This window comes from Numenius arquata, chromosome 5 (assembly GCF_964106895.1).
Source record: "Numenius arquata chromosome 5, bNumArq3.hap1.1, whole genome shotgun sequence".
NCBI classification, from domain to species: Eukaryota; Metazoa; Chordata; class Aves; order Charadriiformes; family Scolopacidae; genus Numenius; species Numenius arquata.
This window is the reverse complement of record NC_133580.1, coordinates 10,948,601-10,971,713: the sequence shown is the minus strand read 5'-3', so window position 1 is coordinate 10,971,713 and position 23,113 is coordinate 10,948,601. Positions and strand designations below refer to the sequence as shown.

The following is a 23,113-nucleotide window of genomic DNA, read 5'->3' as shown; positions in this document are numbered from 1 at the left end:
CTTTATTCAGGCAGGAAGCACAGTAGGTGACTCAAGACTGCAGTGTGACATACCGTGCCTTTGCAGTCATTCTCATTTTTTCTTCTTTTAAAATTTTTATTTTATCCCAATATTAAAAAAGGTAAATGTCAACCTCTAGAAATAACAGAAGCAAACAAAAAGCCATTCTAGCTTTTAGCGAGGGTCTCTGACTCATTTATGGGAATCTTAGGATGCCCATGACACTTTTAGCACACAAAAGCCTCATGAAAAGATGGAAAATAATTTATAAATGCTGTTTTATAAAACTAAAATATACATCTTACTTTTTAACCTAGCAACTCCTCACAATTCACCTAACACCAGGTAGTACTAAGAAAGATGTCCACCACATAAGCAAGGATAAGACAAAATTAAATATGATTTTATAGACTAGGAGTGAATAGTACTCTGTCAATGATATATGAATCTGAAGAGGAATTGGTACGTGCTTATTTTCAAAATATTTTGCCTAGCCTATAATAACTTATTAAAATGTATGAGTGTCTATGTTTTAGAGGTTATATATTATGCATCTTTATTAAGTAGAGCATATGTTATATAAATCCTATCACAAAATGTTTTCTATAGTGCTATAGAAATATTGTGGAATCAGACTCTTCTCAGAGTAGACACAGGTTGCAGCAAGGAAAATTCTGGTTTGACTCAAGGAAAAAACACTTCAGTGCTCAAACACTGGGACAGTGAAATCACCTCCTTGAAAGTATTCCCAACTGTGAGATAAGGTGCTGAGCAACCTGGCTGAACTTTTTAGGCCCTGCTTCAAGCAGGGCTTTGGAGCAAGTGGCCACCAGAAGTCCCTTCCAACCTAGAAGTACTCTGTGATTCTGTGACTGTAAAAGCCACAAAAAATGTAAATGGCTGATATAAATATATATATATTTATACATAATAGCTAATAGGAAATGTGTAATAGCTAAAATATCTGCAAGAGAATTTCTGAAATATATCTAAAATACATTTTAGCCAAGTGCTAAATAACTACATTTAGATCCTTTATAAAGATCTATATCTGGGTTTTTTCCCCTTCATTTTTATCTTAAACTGTGCCACTAAAGTTAATGGAAAAGTAGCAAGCAAATTGAGTCTAGAATAAATATATCTCTAAAACTCAAGTATTTCATCCATAGTTATTTTTTTATATATGTTTTTCATTCCTTTTTTGTTATGCTGCAGTTCTAAATATGAAATTGGAATTATATAGTCTTTCATTTGATGATAAATTCTGAGGAAAGACTTCACTTCACGTGGACTTATAAGAAAACTCTTTCACTACCTATGCTTATTTAGTATTCTTAATTATTTTTATTTAAAACCTGAAAAGAATAATTTGGAACAGAGACTTGCAATGTGTTGAAAATTGTAAATAATTCTGAGCTACAAACCAATATATTTACATATGAAAAAAATGTAATATATTAGGATATGAGTTTTCAAACCTTTATATAAGAGAAAACTTTACTCATGTCTAGTCTGTGCAAGTCTCAGCAGGTAAAATTACTCACCAGCATAAATGTTCCCAAGAATAGGCTCTAAATGGATTGTAAATAACTTACAAAGTACCTACCACACAAAAGAATTGCAGCATATCAGCGCCCACAGCTAATGCATTTCATTTACTGTAAAAGTTTTACTATTCACCACAATTTCACTGTACCATTTAGTTAGTATAAATGAAATGTACAGACAATATAGAAAATGTAGTAATGCTGACTTGGTAAAATTGTTTGACAATAATTGACTGTACTTCAATCCCAGGCCTAGTTATTCAATAATTATTTAAGTATTTAATAAGCTATTTAATTAATAATCCAACACCTACAATAACAAAATACTCTTTTACTGAGTCACTGCTGAATGGTAGATGTACAACACTTACAGGTTTTCTAAAATTCCTTTTGGTGACATTCACTTTGTGAAGCTTTAGAAACCATGAAACCACTTAAAACTCTCATCCTTTAAAAGCTGTATCATACTTTAATGATATTTTAAGTGCGTATATTCTATGATTCAGACATCCAAATATATTTGTAGGCTCGAAGTTGCAGCTGGTGCCTGTGAGAGAAATGTACAGAAACTGGGTAGTTCTGAGAGACCCACTGAAAGTCATGGAGCCAGGCAGCCGATCTACTTATGAAAAATCTTATTATGGTCCCAACTGCATCTTAAACACCTTTGAAATTCTGTTCTTGTATCATTAATTCCTGTGATTGATAACTAAAATGTGAACATTACAGGATACCACTTCTTTATTAGGGCTACACGGCACTCTACTGCTGTGACAGACCCAGACCACAGGCATTTGCTACAAAAATCCACGGACTTTGAAACAGTAAAAATTGGCATTGCACTGTATTGACATGGTATGAAGTCAACATTTAAAAACATACAAGGTCTTTAAAAAGAAGTCTGTGGCTCTGGCAAAGACAGAAGGAAGGCAGTATTTTTAGTGAAACTGCTCTCGATGATGGTTGAGAGATCTAAGCATTTATTTGCAGAAGCAGTCAGTATTTTGCAAGAAGGTGCAACACTGAACATTTGTCTCTTTTCTACAACTGAGTAACTTATCCACTTGAAAACCAAATTCAATTAAGTAAGCCCATATTTCAGTTTACAATACTGAAAGGTTGTTAGGTTGTTTGACAACAATTGTTAGGCTGTTCCATTAATGAATTACAAAATCCAAATAAAAGAGAAGTTGGGGTTTATGCCGTCATGTTGTTTGCGTTACCATGTGAAGGTACAAGCATCCATGTGTTATAATGAAAAGTTGCTACATTGACCTGAAATTACTTTTCCTACACTTAGACCTCATAAGCAGTGACCTTTATAATGAAGTTATTATCTTCTAGCAAGAAACAGCAAGCAGAAGTACATGCTTCTCATACATTTGATAACTATTATTATTAGGCTATGCTCAATTAGATTTTCAAATTGTTTCTGTCACATATATTTCTACATTGCATGTAATTGTTCTCTTTATCTTCAGTCTGCTCCAGTCTGTACCCAATATACTTCACAAAAGAAGTGGTTTAGTTCTCTTTAACAAACTTGGGATCTATCCTTTTGGGCCTGCTATGACTTGATGGCTTTATTCTCCTGTGTTTCTCCACAAGTGTCTTTACATCCTCATCATGAAGGCAAAATTTCATATGCTCACATTCAGACCTTGCACAGCTCTGTGCCTACATAAGTCTTTGTTCCTAATTCCACTTGCTAGCTTCTTGTTTTCTGTTTATGCGTCTCTAAGGCTTATCTTTTAAATACACCTATTGCACTCTCTTGTAATACCTTCCCATGCTATTCCTTAGGCTTGCCATTCTGTGCCTCTTATCATTCGCGTCTGTTTTAAATATACTGATTTCACAAAACTTTTAAAAATGACCCATCATAAATATATTAGGCACTTTTAAACTGAGCTTATTTTTTATCACACTGCATAATATATGCCTGAAATGTAGTTTGTATGTAATTTAAAAGCTAAGTACTTGAGGCAGAGAATGTGTCTGCTTCTTTATTACTTGTGCCACCGCAGAGCTTAGGGGCTGTAACAGGTCCCTTTGGAGTAGGTGCTGCACATACAGATGAAGAACAGCAGCATTCTCTGTAGTATACAGCTTGCACAAGGACTGGCTGTGAATAGTAATTAAAACAACACTATTGTCTCACTCAGTCAGCAGTTACATGGATCTGCTGAGATTCTACAGACTATCTGATCAGGGCTATTTTCAAAGCAGAATAAGAGTTTTACACAAAGTGCTTGCAAGCTGGATGCTTCTGTCAAATGTGGGGCATACAGCGTGCGGCAGAGAAACCACAGCAGCGCTAGCACTGAAACAAGCACAAGTGCACTTAGGCCTCATCTTTTTTTTTCTTTTTTAATTTCAAATTCTCAATTTTCTTCAGTTTCATCATATTTGTGAAACGATTTACACTTCATTAGAGGAGGAAGCATGTACAAGACTGAGAAGGCAAATGAAATAATGACTTCTTGACAGGCAAGAGGAATTTCTGGAAAGACTGAAAACGTGCTGCCTGACCAAATGAAGTATTTTTTAACTCATATATCCTGATTAGCAACCGAAGGAAATTAAGAACAGCTTGGAGAGACTTAGGGAGATGAGTAACATGTAATAAGTTGGGCACGTGTGTTAGGGATGACAATCAGAAGACATCCTTAGAGTTGTTTGTCATAAGTGTTTATATCAGTAATCAAGAGGATGTACCATCTGCAAAAAGATCAAGTTTCAAACATAGTACAATGTATCACTGATACACTGAATTTCTATTGGAGGCTGTAATAGAATAAATAAAGTGATATAATCAATTAAAGAAATGTGTACTTACAGGTTTAGGGTTCAATACAGTATCTTATTTCATAAAAAATTACCTCACAGAATGTTACATTAGTGTGACCACGTTAAAAATGTCCAAGAAAGGTTAACATGTAATTACAGTTCAGATTTTTCATTACAATTTTTACCTAAACCCTTTCTTTAACAACTTTTATTAAGAGAATTTACCAAATTTACTAAATGCACTAAATTAATAATTTAATAAATAACATAAATTATTAAAATAATACTAACTTGTCAGAGGGTAATGAAAAATGTTTTAATTTTCCAAATATTACCTAAATTGCAATTGAAAAACTAATTTGATAACTTATTGGTAAAAACGCTGTCATAAAAGATGAAAAAAATCTGCTTTTTATTTTGAAAGCTAAAACCTCTCCATCTTGCAACATGGCTCACCAGGGATGCTGAGGCAGTTTGTCATCGTGGACAGGAGTATCTGGATTTTGAACCACCAGTGTTGTATTTTTTGCACTTCCAGGTATTTAGAACAACTGAACACGTGTGTGTGTGCACCCCTGCCTCACACGGTTTTGCTTAATGCTTTCCAAATATGCAAAACTTGAGTAAGGAATAAAATACCCCGAAGGACTACTTGAGGGCCACATGAGCTTCAGGTGGAGGACATTCTGAAAATCATACCATCTCATTTATTTCTCTTGAAAAGGCCTTTCTTTAAATTCCGGTGCATTAGGGGAAGAAGTTGCTTGCATAGGAAGGCAACATCTGAGAAGTTTATGTCTCTTCAGCCTTGCTTCATTAGCGGGGCGGTGGCTCGACAGAGGAGAGGCGCCTGCCATCCCCTCGCCTCCCGGCCAGCTCCCACCCTCGCCTGGGGTCTCCGTGGCCGGGGTGCTCCCCGCAGCCGGCAGTTCTGACGGGGTTTTGGCAAAGCGCCACGAGGTTTTGGGAGAGCACAGAGCTTTGTTCCCATTACAGAATCTGCTTTTTTTTTTCCCCAAAAAACTGTTGCTCTTTGCAAATGCCCATGATGGGATCCGAATTGTGAGCTCAAGATTTTGAAAGTGACAGAACGGTTTTCAACTGTCCGTAACTGTCAATGTCCTTGTAATGGATGAAATAGGATTAATGAAGGATGTTTTGTGTCACACACGCATTAAACACATCTGACACACTCAAGCTACCCCAGTGTGCTGCCTGAACTGTGTTTCTGCGTTTGTGAAACTCCTTGCTTGCAGCATTTTCACAAATTCGGTGAAGTGACCTGCATGACAAGATCACACCCGGCTCTAGGTTCAGTCTCCCGTTATAAATTACGAGCAGGTTGCCCTACTCCACAGGAGTTTTAATCCGCGGGCTGTGCTGACATCACCCCCCCTCCCCGGGGTGACCCACAGGCCTCCCCCGCCAGCCAGCCCCGGAAGTGGCGAGGGCCGGGTCCAGCGGGAGGGCGGGGCTACAGCGAGGGCCAGCGCTACCGCGCAGGCGCGATGGATCGGCGCGCGCCGTCTCCCAGGGTACGGCGCGTCCGCGTCCCGTCGTGCCTCGCGGGCCGTTGCGTCCCCTCTGACCCGGGGCCGTTGCTCCACCATCCGGGCTCTCGGCGCCACACGGGGAAGATGGCGGCGCTGCTCCCTGCCGAGTGGATAAAGAACTGGGAGAAAGGGGGCAAGAACGAGTTGTGAGTGCGGGGTCTTGGCGCGGGAAGGCGATGGGGTGCTGTAGGCCGCCGGCCTGCGGGAGGGAGGGGGGAGCCTGGGCCTCAAGGGTCGAGGAAGGCTAGCGGGGGTGGGGGGGTGGCGAAGAGGTGGGAGCGGGCGGGAAGGACGTCGCTCGGGTCTGCGTCCTTGCTGCTGGGGCTTAAGGACGAAGCCCTGGTCGGGCTAAGGGCCCACGCCGCCTTCCTGTCCGGCTCGGCCTCCCTTGTGGGTTGCTGACGACCTCCACCGAAACTCGGCCCCGGTAGTTGGGCCTAGCTCTCCTGGCGCCCGTTGCCCGTACCCCGAGCGCCCCCTTCCTGCCTCAGGGTCGGGTTTATCGGGTGTTGGGCTCCTCTTTAGCCAGCCCCCCGGGGTAATACGGAGCTCGGAGCCTTCTTGCTGTGTTGACCTTTGTGGCAGAGATCTCAGTACCCGTTCCTACCTTTTTACTTATTCCGAGGTGACTAGCGCTGTATTCCTTGATTCAGGTAAGGTAGGATCAGCTAGTCATTCCTCTTCGTCCTGTAAGGTATACTGAGGGGTCTGGTTCCAACTTTCCAAATCAATCCAGGTGTGCTGGGAGCTTTCCCTTTCAGGGCCTTCTGTGTATGTGTTTTAAGCAATCTTAACTTGGCAGGTTCACAGACTGTGCTGCCCACAGTGTTTCAGGAGCACATCAGTTCAGGGGCTTATTCATCAGTTTGTGCATTTCATGTTACTGTGTCATTTTGGAGAAGGGTGTCCTGTGTACTAACTGTATGTTTTAAAATGCCCTTATTTTAATTCTTCCACGCACTTCTGGTTTTTGTTGTAATTAAAAGAAATCCTGCAGTTTCAAGTATGGGTGTCTGGGGGATGACTTTGAGAAATGCTTCTTGATATTCACTCTTTTTGTTACTGTTTTTTGTTCATCTGTTTAAAAAGGTTGTGCAGCTATGGTAGTGATCTTCCCTGTGCACGAAGAAAAAGGTAGTGGGGTAGAGAATAGAAGGTATAGAGGCTCCTTGCACAAAACGCCATTCTCCCCAGACCCTCCTTTTTGTAGTGAAGTGGCCCCCCCTTTATAGTCATGTCATTTTTGGTTTTGGATTGTGCTAGAACCATTACCACATTAGCATGTAAGTTTAACGTATTTTGATGTGAATGATACAAAGCCAATGAAAATCTCTTCTGTACCTGTGTTGCCAACAATAATAAATGTTCAGGAGCCCCCAGACATTGCTGAGGTTTGCATTGCTTTTTTAATCTCTTGCTTAAGATTTTTATAGAAATAGCTTAATTTGCATCCAGCATGGCAATATTTTTGCGAGAAGCACAGAGACCTTTTTATTGAACTTCAATGTTTAGAAACGTCTATATGCATAAAAAAGAACACAAGGTATATTGATACCTTTCAGAAATGCACAAATGACTATAATAAAACAGATTGCCTTTTTGTACATAACATTATATACATGTAGTTGCACTTGCTAGCTTTTCTGTGATGGTTATTAAGTAATTTTTTGCTTGAAGTAGCCATAGATGACCATGGTTTTTGTAATTTACCCTATTATGATCAGTGAGATTGTATGGAGTTTACATGAGGACAGAAATTTCATAATAGATCATGTAATGGCAACTGTATTGTTTGCATTGAATTCTTGGACCTTTTAGCTGTGTACAAGACAAGTTAGCTTAACTTTTGACCATGATAAAACCTTTTATGATTGACCCCTCCCCCTAAAACATTATGTCTTAACCATGATGGAAGGAAATTTCTAATCTGCTGTTGGATGAACAAAACAAAATGATAGGCTAAATTCCTGGGTTTGTGGCATTTACACTTCATTTGGAATACTGCTTAAATGCAGTTCTGGGCATGATTTAAAGAGTAGGTTGCAAAAGAAGCCATACGTTTTTAAAACAATGTTTTTGGGTAGGTTTTTTTTTTTGTTTTTACTCTACGGAAGCCTGGTCTTATAAAGCCCATGCATGAAGTCAGAACTTTCACTCTTGTATGGAGCACTTTGTTTTGTTTTTAAACAGAGTGGTGGGCTTATTCAGAGTGAGACAAATACCAACTTTATTGAAAAGTGAGGATTACAGGAAAAACATTTACCAGAAAGAAAAGATTAGGTCTTATGGAAAAAAATATTTATTTGCTGGAACATGAAATGGCTTACGTGATCTGACTGGATTAGCCCAAGACAGTATTTTGGCAGTTATTAGTTACTCAAGTAACACCACAACTTTATGTTTTGGGGGAATAAGAAACTGTACTGACAGAAGTAAATGTTTTGGGTTTATTTGGCATTTCAACTTCTACTGTGATTAATAAGGGATGCCGAAGATGATTGCTGTATGTTTTCTTATGTAATCCTGGGTGGTATGGTAATGGTCTGCCTGTGCTTGGAAACATACAGGACTTGTAATATTGCTGCAGTCTGTGGGAGATACTGTTATTGGGGTGGGGGGGAGGGGGAAAAAATTAAAAAAAGAAAAAGTGTGATTGTTTTATAAAGAAAACAAAATATAGGGATGTTTTAAAGAAATTCAATAAGGAAATCAGTTTTAAACTGACCTTTTGCTGTGAAAAATAATGAACCTTATTTTTGTTGATGTGATCAGTTTGTCATGATATAACAGTAATACCCAAAAACCAGAAGGTAAGGATTTTGTATGTCTTAGAGTGTCGTAATGTTAATTAGTAAGGCAGCATCATAGAGCTTAGGTAGCAGTGACCATTCACTTCCTATAAATTGTTCAGAGACCTTGTTCAAAACAGTACATGCTTTGAATTTAATCCAGCTACTAATGTGCAATAATATGTAATACAAATATGTAAATGTCTATCATGTGGTAGTTTCAGGTATTCTTAACTGCCAAAACTATAAATTGGTCAGGATGTGGTCATCTCATCTGTCATTTTCTATTTTGTCCAGACCCTTCTCTGTCTAAATACAGTTTATTAAATTATGTGCATTAGTTTTGTTACTGCCAGATACTGTATAGAGATTGAGTTGGAATCGGTATGTGGCTGCTTATTATGCTGATCAGTCTAGACTCCTCGTAGGCCTATTTGTATGAACTTATACTGTCCTTTGTAGTGAAATTGTATTGTTTTGTGTAGTGTCTTCCACAATAATGTGCTGGTCTATGGCTGTAGACCATATGGACATTTGTAATATGCATACAATGGCAAGCACTTAGTATTAGACTGATACTTTACCTTGTTTTGTTATAGGTTAAACACATCGAGGACCCTCTAGTGGGGAAGTAGAGCTTTAATAATGTGCTTAGCTGGCAGTTTATGCAATATGTTAAGCCTCAAGATAAACTGAAGAAGCTTAACATTCTGTGAATGTGAAGTTTTGAGGCTCGATCTTTCAAGCGCTCCCAATGTGTTTGTTACTTTATTTGCAGGAGGAATGTTACAGTGTTGAGTTAAAGGGCTGAGACTCAGGAAAACAGAGTTTAGTTGTAGTTTTGCCATCCTGACTGCAAAATGCAATTGGCTGTACTTTGTCTCAACTAGAGAACTACCCAGATCAGTTAAGTTATGCGTACACATAAATGTTTGCAGGCACAGGCACTTTGTGGTAATTACTGCCTTATACTATGTGTGGGAGTGGAATTGAGGATATAGGACATTGCATGTGAATTGCGAGGGTTAGGTTCAGTTGCAGGCTCTGCCATGCAAACTTGTTTGATAGGTGCTCAACGCTCCTTTGGAATTTGTTGTTTAAGCAAATCCATCCCATATCAGTCCAAAACAAATTTAATTTTGAAACTTTGGTTTTCAGATGTGATTCTGTGATATTTTATTTAATTATTTTTACTTTCTAGGTCGTCCTATTTTTTTAATTGTATTTTACATGTACTACACAGTTTTATCTTTGGATGAAGGGATGTAGATTTCAGCAGAGTAGGGAAGTCCTCCATCCTAAGCTTGCAGCAGTGAACTATGAAATTACTGTAATAAAATTTCAAATGAACTCTTAACAGACAACAGGCAGTTTGGGTCTGTTGAACTGAAAAGTGGGCCTGATATACAATGCCTAGGACAATGGAAATGTAAGTGGGAAAGTATTTTTGTGGCTTTTTTCTGAATTGATTGATCATACTAATATTGGTGTTTTATTCTTGTGAATGCGCAGGCATTTTGATTTTAATTTATGATGCGCTTAGTTGAGAATAGATGAACTAATCTCACAGCTTGTTGATACTGGAAGGGAGGGCATCTGCCTTGTCTTCATTCACCGGGGCTCTCTTTACTCTGGTGCTTATTTGACCTCCTGGTAAGTTGCTTCAACTTGCAAAGCTGGCAGAAGACTTGTTTTTTGACCAGTTTTCTGCCAGGTTTGTCAGTTTATTTAACTGATATGAAGTCTAGAATTGTGCAGCCAAGAAGGGAAGAAGTATTGGTGAATGTGTCCGTTTCTGCAACAACAAGCCATTAAATCAGCTCAGCTGTACTGCCTGACAGCACCTTCTGAAAAAGTCATCCTTTGGAGATGGAGTTGTTGTGTGAAAGAGTATAAGCATGATTATTAATTTAGATCCAAAGAAAGATACCAGCATCTTCTTTTCTACTGTCAAAACTTACCCGTGTAGGTTTTCACAAAAATAAATTTTTACTTTTTTCCCCCCAAATTGAATAATTCAAGGGGTTTTAATTACAAATGTAAAACAAGCTGGTTTACAGACTGATCTTAAATAGGGTTTCTTGTTATATTGATCAACTAGACTTGTGTCTTAAAGTAAGGTGAAGTTGATAGTACTTATTTTTGCATTGCTGAAAAGGGAATTGGAAGAGGTTAAAACTCTTGTTTTGTATTAAGATGTCCTTAAGTGAACTTTTCAGTCCAAGCAGACAGGGTTGTTGCTCTTGTAACCTGGTTGATGATATCACCTTATGATATAGGGGTCAAAGTGAGCATCTCAGCAGATAACCTTTTGGAATCAGATGTTTCACTTTACTTTTATTTGTATACAGAGTTTAGAAAGTAGGGTAACTTCCTTATGGAGGAGTAGTAATTAAAATTTAAGAAAATCTGACTTGTATCAAATCGATACACTCTTAGGAGATGACTGGTAAAAAAAGAATAATCTATTATTTATTTTTAAAAAGTGCACTTACCACTCATGAAAAACAAAATAAATTGCCTATTCCCCTGTTTCCCTATCTCTGTTCTGGTTATTTCCAAATACATTGTATTCTCTTCAATAGCATTTACAACATCTTAACCATACCTTTGCTTTTTGCTGAGCTTGCATGTTTCTGCTGATTACGTTATATGTGAAACTGCCCTATTTTCAGCTGTCTTTAAAGGGTGAATGTACCTTGTATTTGCTAATTAGAATCCTTTGATTGCTAGAACAGCTGTTTAATGGTGCTAGGGAAGTAATAATCCATACAGGATAGAAATAGAGTGAGTAACGGATTGCTACAGAATCCTTTTTTACTGTTTATTTTTCATGATAAGCCTCTGTAATAATTGTACATACCTGCCTTATTTCAGAACGTGCTTGAAAATCACTCCCACAGGAAATTGTAGTGTTCCCATCTTATGTAGGAATACGATGTAGTGCTGATACCGTCATCAGTTTCTGCGTGTGAAAGACTTTTTGATGAAAAATGTGGTGTGTTTGAAAATTTGCAAGTGTGACGAAAATTCCTAAAATATTCATTGGTGTCTGTTATAATATAGATAAATCACTACCTTTTTAAAAATCTTTTAATTGATTTAAATCTTTTGATTTAAAAATCAGTCTTTACAGTGTTTAGTGTAGTTTATACATATGGCTAATTTGGTTGAGGGACCCTCAGGAGTGACTAAAGACAACATAACAAGGCAGGTCTCTGCATCCTATAGTGGAATCTTTTAGCGACTAGAATAGCTAAAATTCTGTGTTGCCATTGATAAAACATAGCATCAGTAAATCATGCACATAGTTTAATATTAAAAAACTTTTTACAAGCCAGAGTTTGAAAACTATCATAGTCATAGTATTTCTATGAGAAGCGTTTCCTCATTGCTTACAACAGTAGGTTAATGCTAGCACTTCTATGCTTCCTTTCACATATTGAAATTACTTAGTGTTATCCCTGTGTGTAAGCATATGTTAGGAAGAATATTTTTTTTAAGTATATGAGAGATCTATTGGGAGTCTTGCATTTCTTTGCTGCATAACTTTTGTGAATTAGTGTTTAATCTATGAAAATTAAAACGTAGTCAGCCATTTAAAGTGCTCAAATTTAAAGTTATTTTAGCCAGAGCAACAACAAAAGAAGAACCCCAAAGCATTTACGTGTGCATGCGAAGACCTAACTATTTTTATGTTTGTTCAATTTGTTTTATATTTCTTTTATTTCAGTGTGCAACTATGTCGTGTTCTCAGTGAAAACAGAAGCCATGATAATATGGGTTTCAGAGGTAAGTGTGTTTGTGTTTTGGTTGTTTTTAATTTGATTTAAAAAAAAGCCTGGAAACATTTGAACGTGGTACTTCGCATGTATTGACTTGAAACGTTCATATATGGTGACCATTAATGTGTGCTAAAGATCAGTACTACAAATAATAGGGCAGTACAAATGTCCACAACTAGGTTTATCTTCCGATGTCCAGCTGAGATGTCTTTGACAGTAGTAAGTAGTGTTGGGATAGTCCAGTATTTCATCTGTGCTCTAGAAGGTGGAATTCCATTTTAGAAACTCAACATACAACTAGATTTTTTCTAAAAGTTAAACATATGAACACTAATGTGTGCAAGTGTGGTTGTGTACCACAGAAAATAATTACAACAGTATATGAGTTATAGACCTTTTTCTCCTTTGTTAGTGAAAAGCACTGCTGTCTTTAAGTTTTAAATTCTCACTTTAAGAAATCTTTGGTGTTTAAAGAAGAATTATATTTTCATTTGCTTTGCAGAATCTGTTTGGAAAAAAGCTTCTCTATTATTAAGACCACAAATGTGCTGTGCTGCTTTGTGTTTTGGGTTCTTGCTAAAATAGTCATAATGGGCAATTGTAACAGCAGAAAAGATAAACCAAAATATTTCAATGTAAATGATAAGTAATATTACTAAGTAAGAAGAATTTTTTGTTCAACAAAGCAAAATCACTATTTCCCAAAGTTTTTGAAGAAAGGCCACGAGATGTTCTCTGTTTGAGACAGAGGTTGATAATTTCTATATGCTGTTTTCTTTTTCTTTGTTGTTGCTGTGAGGATATAAAAGATACAGTGGGAATGACTACATAGATACATGTAATGGCTGTATTGGGGGAATTAATAGACAGTATAAATAGTTGAAGTCCTTCTGGTGATGGAAAAAACCCTGAAAATAATCTGGAGTGAGGTACAGAGATGCTGACTGCTAAGAATTTGAGTCACATGATCTGGATCCTGTTCTGGAAACTGCACTGGCACTTGCATTTCTGCCTTTTAGTTCCAGAAAGACATATCTTGAAGTCCAATATACCACAAGCTTATGGAGACAGGTCAGATTTGGTGGTGTACCTGTGTAACAAGTTCTCCATAATGTAGAGAGCCACGTGCAGAGGCACGTCTGAGGCTATGCTTAAGGCTGGCTTGGGTTCATAACAAATCATTAAATTGGGTGCTGCACCAAATTGTACTGTTGAATTGGCCTTCAAAGTAGTAGAGTTCTGGTTTACATAGAATTGATGTCTAAATCAATCCTACTATATTCAGGTCTTTAGAGGTGAAGTTAACATGTCCATTTAAAAATATACTTATATTTAAAAAAATAAATCTACTTTGAATGCAGCTACAGTGGTCTGCAGTCACCAAGTTACTGAATACTTGGTTTAAGTCATTAAGATTTGTAACTTGTATACCCATTGCAAATATTGTTTGTTGAGTAAACCACATGGAACCAAGTGCAAGGTGAAAGCATGGAGTTTTATTTTTCATATAGCAACATTATGGTGTATTATCAATTCCTTACAAGTTTACCATAGCTATTTTTGCAACCACCATGCTTAACATTGCAAGATTTTTCTCAAATGCAGTACCTCTGTTCAGTGTTTCAGCTTAATATAAGCTTTTGTAAAACAGCATTCTTCGGTTATGGGAGACTTTCCTAAAAAAGGAAAAAAAAAAAAAAATCCTTGTTAAGCACTTTTTCTCCAATTAAATTTTATGTTCTCCTTTTTGAGAGCATGTCTATGATGAGACATGATGAAAAAAAAAAAGTACTGGAATGTTTTCTATGTATTGTATTCTTATATATGTGTATAATGTGATATTTATGAAAATTATAAGTTAAAGATGTCTTTGTTAAACCAACTGCCAAGACTCAAGTTATTATATACAGGACTATAGTTCTTTACCCCATTTGCTATTACTCTGTAAACTCTCTAGGGAAGGTGGATCATCTCTTACTATCTGCTTGTGTGAAGTCTTAGATGCTGCTCAAATTTTAATCTATCAGCAGTAATAAAGTAATCCCCCTCATTGGTAAGAGAAGCATATCCTTTTTACTTGTTGGGTGTCTGAGGTCTACAGTGTTAGTATAAACATTGCTTTAAAAGTTAGACCAAGGATTACCTAATATGTTCCTTAATCATCTGCTTGCTTTCAACAGATATCCAGCAGGCTTTGTATGAGCTTGCATACCATGTTGTCAGAGGAAACTTAAAGCATGATCAAGCTTCTAATGTTCTCGGTGATGTCATAGTAAGTATATATTTCTAATAATTGCATACTTATTTTTAGTTTGTTATAGAAGTCCAAATAAAAATCAAGCAGAATAATATGCAGCAGACTACTTTTTCTATATCCAAAAAGTCATTGTTGTCAAGTCCTTTTTCTTCAGTTGTGTGTACTTGGAATACATGTAGTCTGTTATGGTTTCGTTTTTTCCCCTACTTTTTGTGGTAAGGAATAGGTATATTCATTTTGGCATAAATTAAAAATGAAATAATTTTTAAGGGCATATGAAGACTGAAGTTTTTAATAAATGCTAAAAATAGATTTCACTTGCTTATGCAGCATGTCTGTAATGCCACCTACTGGTTTTTATAATTTACATCTTTCTTACAGTGTAACTGTGCCTGTCTGCCATTTTACTATTGAGATGTATAAATCCCATGACTGCCTTTAAAATAATGCATTAGGCTTATTTTAGTTTGAAAAGGTGTGTGTTTTTTTTTTTCCTTAAAATACTTTGAATAACTAGGGAAGGTAGGGAAAGGAGTATTTTCCTCTGAACTTCTCAGGTTACCAAATCTTGGTGTTCCTAAAAGACAAAAAATAAATTAAAAAATGCTCTAAAAATTATTTCTTATTCTTTCTAAGTTCTTAGATTGCTGTTTTGACGTGCATCGAACATTAAGAAAAAATACATTTTGCAGTCTATTCCAGGATAAGCTTTTTAGGTTTTCAGACTTATGCATTGGGTTAGAGAGAAGTCACGGCTGACTTTCTGTTCAGGTAGCATGTGATAATGTTTGATCTTTAGTTACTGTAGGAAATTGTAATTTGTTTAGTGCCTGAGAAAGTATAGTCTACTGTACAGGCTGGTACTGCTGTTCAGACTGGGAGTTCCATTGTTCTAGAGAAATGGAGGTAGTAACCAGAGGGTTTTGTCCCTGACCACAAGATACTTTTAAATTACATTAACATTATTTTAATTATTTCATTACATAACAAGAATTAGTACAGCATTTGTTAGTTATTAGTCAATAATTGAGCCTCTTCATTATTAATCAATTATGATGTTAATATAATTGGTATTAATAATCGCATTATTAATTAGTCTGAGCTTACTTTATGATGTAACGTTGGCTGATATAATGGAGTAAGAATTTCCTAAGTCTACATACTGGTATTTCTGTATTCACTAGGTGTGATCTTATTCCTTTTTAGGAATTTCGGGAAGACATGCCTTCCATCCTAGCTGATGTGTTCTGCATATTAGGTGAGTTGGGTTAGCTTCCTTTTCAGCATTGTGACAGACTTGGAGAAATCCATGCTTTGTGCATTTGCTTGTTGACTTCAGGAAATTTCATTAAATCTGTAAAGCATGACTTCTCTTTACGAAATTCGTGTTGATTTTTCCTCAATGTATCTGTGTTTCAGTTATTAATGTCTTTTCGTGCTGCTTTGTTCTGTTGTAATTACCAGAAGTTTACCTGTTAAAGGCAGTGGAAATTGATCTGCAAAGAATAGTTACAGGAGCCAGCTTGTAAGAATGTAGAATGTTAGCTAATGGAATCAGCAATGTAGTGTTGTTATCATTCTTAAAGTATTTTAAATAAAAGTTGACTTACTGGTAGGTAGATCCTCTGTTCCCAGAATGTGTTCTGTAAATATTTTTATCTCTACAGTCACTGTTAGTGAAGTGAAGCTTGTACCAATTGTCCAGAAATATAAAGACAAATGGCATCATTTGCCAAGTTACTGTCTGCCAACTGAGCAGGCTTTATAGATTTGTACTTTCTATTCTGGTAATAACTTCTGGATTTTTAAGTTATAATGTTGATCCAAAGCTGTTTCCCTCATGTTTTTTAACATTTTAATTCTGTATACTTTTTTCCAGATCATAGTTCTATCTGCTTGCAGTTTCAATCTTGTTCTATGTGTCTTTTTTTTCAAAAATTTTCAGCAAATTCTTTTGACAGTCAGCTCATCACAGATCCGGATTTCTTCCGTATACTTGAAGTAGTAGTAGTGTGGCAGCTTCTGTGTTGTGGCTGCCTGTGCAGAGATGCATCTAATTAAGTTTGCATATGCAGCCTCATTTCTGTAACATCTAAATGATGAATTATGACTTTGTTTTATTCATAATGTTTCATTCTGTGTACTTGAATCATTTTTTGGTAATTAGTTTTTATAATGCAGTATTATACTGATACCCTTTTGTTTTTTAAGCTGGGTTAGAAAACTTACATTAGTTGCTTCTTGAACTACTTAGACTAGTTTCAGTTATTCATCTGTATCTGTCTGCCTTTTTTTTTTTTCTTCTTCCCTTCAAGTTAGTACGTTGCCAAATGCCATGCCTCCAGTAGTAAGAGAGAGGTAGTATAGCTAAGGAGCTAGGTTTCAAACTCTAGAACAAAGGACATCTGACAATTTCTTACTTGTTTCTAGTGATTTTCCTCTAACAGTTTTTCCCTCTAACCAGTATTTGCTATTATTGGGATTTTTTTTTTTCCTAATGTCTTCATCTTACAGTTAACATGTTTCAGTATATGAGAATTTGATTTATTCACTTAATCCACTCATCCACATTCCCTGGACTAATGTTTTTGTGCAGATTCTTTGGCTGAGAGGCTTGGCTGCCAGGGTCCAGACTGATCTGGCGAGTCTGTTGCCTCCGCTGCCACCTTCCTACATCATTGATTTTCAGTCTGGGGGCTTCTTTCTCAGACTTTTGTTGTTGATGTTTTCTCTATGGGTCTAGTTTTTCTCTGTGTATGTATGGGGGTGGTTTTCTGGTTGGGTTTTCTTTTGGTAATGTCTGCCTTGCATTCTCTTGTTGAGTTTTCTACTCCTTCTACAGCTCCTCGCTTCCTTTAATGATGTGCTTTAGACAGGTGTGCTTCCTTGGCCATTGTTTTATGGCCTGTCTTCCTACAGGAGTGAATTTATGAATTGCATTCAGTAGTTGACAATGCAAAAGAAAAGAGTGGAAACACAGAATCATAGCTAGTAAAAGACTGCAGACCAGGCAGTAAACAGTAGTTACCCTGAAGATGCAGGGAAAGAGACTAGAACATTAAGACTAGGATCATGCAGTTCTTTTCAGCAATTCATATTTCTCTTCTTTTGTCCATATTACTGATTCTTAATGCTTGCTATAAACCTGATTGCAACAGAGAGAAGGGCAAGAAAAATTATCATGGCATTTCTCTGGTTTCTGTTTTACTTTCTGGTGAGGTTGGTGGATGTTTGAGAATTGTCTTCAAAATATTATGTGGACTGCAAAGTGGATGGGTAGGTGGAAAGTGACAAGAAGCTAGCACGTTAAAAACAAGCTACTTTGTATTGTGTTATCGTTAGCATTTGTCAGAATAGTTATTAAAAGAAGAAACTTACAAATTCAACAAGTAATGATTTCTTTTTTTTTTTTTTCCTTTTTCCCCGTGTTCTTTTTTACTAGATATTGAAACAAGTTGTTTAGAAGAAAAAAGTAAGAGGGATCATTTTACCCAACTGGTATTAGCCTGTTTGGTAAGTTGGACTTGGAAAGTCTTTTAGTAAAAATATATTCCAAAATCTGACAAGAAAAATCAGTGTGTTCTGAAGCTTGCTTTTATGCTTTCTTTTTTTTGAGGGAAAGACTATTGGAATGTCTTAACAAATTCCAAGATACTTTAAAAACGCATTTTCAAAGAGTTAGGGTAGACTAATATAGTTGTCCCTTGAATTCTTTAAAGACGTTTGAGAGAACTTAATTTTTTTTTTTCTCCTGTCAGTTCAACGGAAATTTTGCTTCGGAAGTATGTTTTGAGTTAGGCTTCTCCTTTATGCAACCTCCTCTCTCTTTAGAAGTGGTGTTCCTAACCATATGGAATAAGCTTGGTTTGTAGGAAAATTTATCACGTGAAAATAAGGCTTTACTCCCAGAATATGAGATGATGGGTATAAGCTTTGTAAATACTCGGTTCTTGGTGGTAATGTCCCTAAATGCTGTGCAATGTATGCTTTGTAACCAGCCTAGGGCTTGTTTCTTCAAGGTGTTCCTTGTATGTAAAATCTACCACTGTAAAATTCCAATTTCAGTTAAATTGTTTCTCAGTTCTATCTGCTTCTATGTTGAAGCAGAATGCATTTAGTATCATGCTATATGATGATATTTGAACTTTTTTTTGTAGTCAGACCATGTATGCAGCCTAAAGTAATAATCAGATGGTTTCTAGGTCTTTGTAATTCACAAATTTGATGTGTGTTTTTGGTGTTTTTTAGTATCTTGTATCTGACACGGTCCTAAAGGAGCGTTTAGATCCAGAGACACTGGAGTCATTAGGACTTATCAAGCAGTCTCAGCAGTTCAATCAGAAATCTGTTAAAATAAAGACAAAACTATTGTAAGTTTTGGGGCAAGGGTTGTTTGGGGAGTGGGTGGTGAGGGGCAATGGTAATTAGTCTAGTAAAAATGTTTTTTAACAGTGTGTAATGTTTCTTTTAATAAAAGTATTTTATTTTCTTTAGGAAATGTGTTTCATTGCATTTTAACTTGTCATTGACAAAAGAGCCTCGTTAGCCCTCTTAGTTCTCAAACTCTTGAGAAATGTAAAGACTTCTATGTCATCTATTGCTATGGCTTTTGCTACAGTGATTCCATATGTGCAGATTAAATACTTAATATTTAATTTTATTTGTGAAAAATGTCAAGTTACAAAGTATAAGAAAATGAATTCCTGCAGTTGTATCAGTTAAGCATAGCCATTTATTTTCATAAATAAGAAAATATAGTTATGTTAGTTTTGGCAACACAGGATATACTTTTGTGGTGTATGTTTGCTTTTTGTCTCTGCATCCAATGTTTCTGTCTCAATCTCAAAGAACAGCCCTTGAAACTAGAATAAGTCCTTAAGCATGGACTGTTACACAGCAGTTCTCCAGCACAGTGTGTAAGAACAAGTTTTACTGTTAAGTATAAACATAATCTTGCTTTTAAATGGTCTGCATTTGAAAAAAGAGCTGGATTTGCTTGGAGAATGCTCACTACCTTGCAGGTGTTCATTGTATAATTTTTGCAATAGCTCGGGTAAATTTTAAGTTCTTAAAAATGTGTTCAAAATTAGCATTTTGTATAACCAGTTTTAATATTGATGAGGGCATAAATAAGCTTCACTGTGGACATGTTACACAACTGTGTAACTTCTGTTTATTTGCAGTTATAAGCAACAGAAGTTTAATTTGTTAAGAGAGGAGAATGAAGGTTATGCAAAGCTCATTGCAGAACTTGGGCAAGACTTATCTGGAAATATCACTAGTGATTTAATCCTTGAAAACATCAAATCTTTAATAGGTAAGGAATCTGTTTAAAGAATGTGGGCACTGTTTTTCCTACATGGTCTTATAACTACACAGAGTGACCGCTGTTTGAGATCATCTGTGGATCAAATAATTTGCTGTGCAGGCATGTAGTGTGTGATAGTAACACGTATTGGTAGATCACCTTGGACAGGATTATGACATTTGGAAGTTCCTGTTTCTGTTAATTAGTTAAACTTAATTTAGATACTGAATTTATGGTACAGCCTTAAATATGCATGCTGTGATTTTGATTCATTTCAGCAGTATTTGTTGAGAATGTGCTTGTCATATCTTAGCAGGAAGATCAGAGTGTTACAAAGCAATGTGTTTTGCTATTTTAAGGTACTCAATTCAATGCATGAATATTCTTTTAGTCTTAAAGAAGTTGAACAATTGATTCCTTATGAAGACAAATGAAAAGTAGTAAATGTTCTTGCTTTATCTAGTTCTGTTTGTGATTTGTCCATATTTCTAAGTTAAGAGTCTGCAAGAGTGTCACAAAGTGCAAAATACACTAAAATCAGGAAATATCTATAATTCCCCATGTTTTAAATCTGTAATTTCCCTTTTTGAATAAAGAGTTTTAGACAATATATAGATGTTTGCCCTGTACCTTTTTCATATGGTAGCAGTGCAGTAATGGTCAAAAAGCTATGCTGCTATTTTATAAAAGATAATTTTTCATTTATCACAAAATTTTGCCTGAGACTTTGAAATCCCTGTAATAATACTACTTGTTTTGTTAGAGACCTAGAGAAGATGATGGTTTTGCTAGTTATTACAGTACAAAATACATGCTCAGTTTGAGGAGTTTTGTAACAAGACATTTTTCTGTCTTCTGGAATTTTAGGAATTGCAAATTGCAATAAATTTTCAATTCTTTTAAAGTACTGATTTGCAGTAGGTCCTGGTGTAGTGGAAATGGCTTTTGGGAAGGAAAGACTCATGCAACTATATATCTGCATAGTGGATGTGCCTCGATAAAAATTCTCATGGCACAATAAAGATAATAGTCTAGATGTGGATTCTTTTGATATAAGTAATATTTCTGTCTCGAGCGTGTATTCTGGAGTTTTGGTGGAAAAGGTTATGTAGTAAAATGCAGGCATGATTACAACAATGGCTTAAGCTGATCTATATCTTTAGTCTTCCTCTCCTCAAAATAAACAAACTGTTCTCCCTATTGCTAACAATAATACTGAATTGACAGGAAAATACAACAAACTGGATCAGGGTCTAGCTCAGATGAGATGAATTTTTGGGGTGTAAAATTTGTGCGACTGCATGAATAATGTGTGCTGGCACAAGGGGAGAGGAAGCAGCCCATGCCTTTTGCTGGCACTGTGGTATTAGAGAGGTTGGGTTTTTACTTACTAAATGCCTGCCTTAAAATGGTAATTTCTAGTCTTTCTGTAATCTGAGTTGAAAGTCCTGTTTAGTATCTTTGACTAGTTCAATATTCAACATAAGTCAAAATGATCAATGCTGTATTTACAGATGATGCAGATTATTTTGCTGTAGATAAATCCAGGCTCGGTTTTACCTGAAAAGAAATAGCTTAAAAATATAATGCATTTGTGGTTTAGTAACAGAATGAAGATAAAAAGTAGCTATGTTAAGCGTTTCTTCTCTGTTCTTCTCCACTAGGATGTTTCAACCTTGATCCTAACAGAGTTTTGGATATTATCCTAGAAGTCTATGAGTGCAGGCCTGAGTATGATGACTTCTTTGTACCACTGATAGAGTCTTACATGTACATGTGTGAACCTCAAACTCTATGCCATATCCTTGGGTTCAAATTCAAATTTTATCAGGTAATGTATTTCCATTCTTAATTTTTGGTTTTGGTGGTTGGTTGGTACTCAGTGTTGAACTGCAGTCAATGATAACAGATTTTTGCTGCAAATATTTTGGGTTTTTTACATAAAAATTAATTTCTAAATTGTAAAATTCCAGTATTGAGAGAAATAATTTAACAATTTGAGTGGAAATCTCTGACATATATTAGAGAAGAATGCTTAGCACTCTTCAAGTCAGACAGCTGAAAACAATCCTGATACCTTCCATTTGAACTTGGGTAATTATATAAGGACTGGCATTAAAGAAGAGATTGTACCTTATAAACGAAAGAATTGTCCCCAGGAGTGAATAGCATGTTTGCAAGGGAGTCATGGTTCACATTCGGTAAAATATTAAAGGATTTTTTTTAAATGTATGGTTAGTAATTGCATGCAAGCACCATAAGGTGTAGAGATAATTTAATGTTTTTTTTCTCAGAATCCTGATTGTGTATTGCAGTTAAGTCTAGTGGCTTTGGAGTAATAGCAGTTAGATAACATGGTAACACGAACTGTGGGTTAATATATTTCATCTGAACTTTGAGAAGTTTCTTTTCTGTTTCATGACCTTCTGCAGTGGTCTGTTTGCTTTTTTCTTAAATTTGCAATCTTGTCTCTCTTAGGATCCAAGTGGTGAGACACCTTCCTCCTTATACAGAGTTGCTGCTGTCCTTTTGCAACATAATCTCATAGATTTGGAAGATCTTTATGTTCATGTAAGTGACAGTGCTATTTTGTCAAATACCAAAACTAAAAAAATTTTGAAAAGAAAGCCAGATATTTTACCCTATTCCTAAAGCTTCAGGCTCAGGACATAGTGTGTAATACCTGTATATGTACATGTTTTTATGTCTTTTTAAAATTTCCAGCACTTTCTAATGCCCCATATTCAAATAAACACACACTGAAATGTAAATGCTGTAAGACTTTTTGAATTATCTGTGTAACATCTTCCAGATTGTTTACCTCCTGCCTGAATAGGAAGTAGGAGGCGAATGCCTGAGTATGTGTTAAAATGCCCAAGTAACCTTCCTTAATAAGAACTCAAGCCTTTGAGTGTTTTGCTTTACAAGATCAATTTTTGAAAAAATTGGTAGGACAGCCAGCTCGTAACGTTCTTTCCTTAGTTTAATAGTAGGATTTTTTTTTGTAACTCTTACATATTCCTGAATAGGCCTCTCATTCCATCTACAAGAATTCTGACCATTTGTTAGGTTGAAAGAGGAAAA

The 23,113-nt window shown here is 36.2% G+C and overlaps 1 protein-coding gene across 1 annotated transcript in view; it reads left to right on the top strand.

The window, feature by feature from the left end:
• Positions 1-5,844: 5,844 nt before the first annotated feature.
• THOC2 (THO complex subunit 2) overlaps positions 5,845-23,113 on the top strand; it is a 48,957-nt gene continuing 31,688 nt past the window's right edge. Inside the window, exons 1-9 of the mRNA XM_074147156.1 lie at positions 5,845-6,036; positions 12,413-12,471; positions 14,645-14,736; positions 15,928-15,979; positions 18,164-18,234; positions 18,970-19,091; positions 19,905-20,038; positions 21,694-21,860; positions 22,508-22,600. Of these exons, the coding sequence (XP_074003257.1) occupies positions 5,846-6,036; positions 12,413-12,471; positions 14,645-14,736; positions 15,928-15,979; positions 18,164-18,234; positions 18,970-19,091; positions 19,905-20,038; positions 21,694-21,860; positions 22,508-22,600 (981 nt within the window). The 5' untranslated portion in view covers position 5,845. The remainder of the gene's footprint in view (positions 6,037-12,412; positions 12,472-14,644; positions 14,737-15,927; positions 15,980-18,163; positions 18,235-18,969; positions 19,092-19,904; positions 20,039-21,693; positions 21,861-22,507; positions 22,601-23,113) is intronic.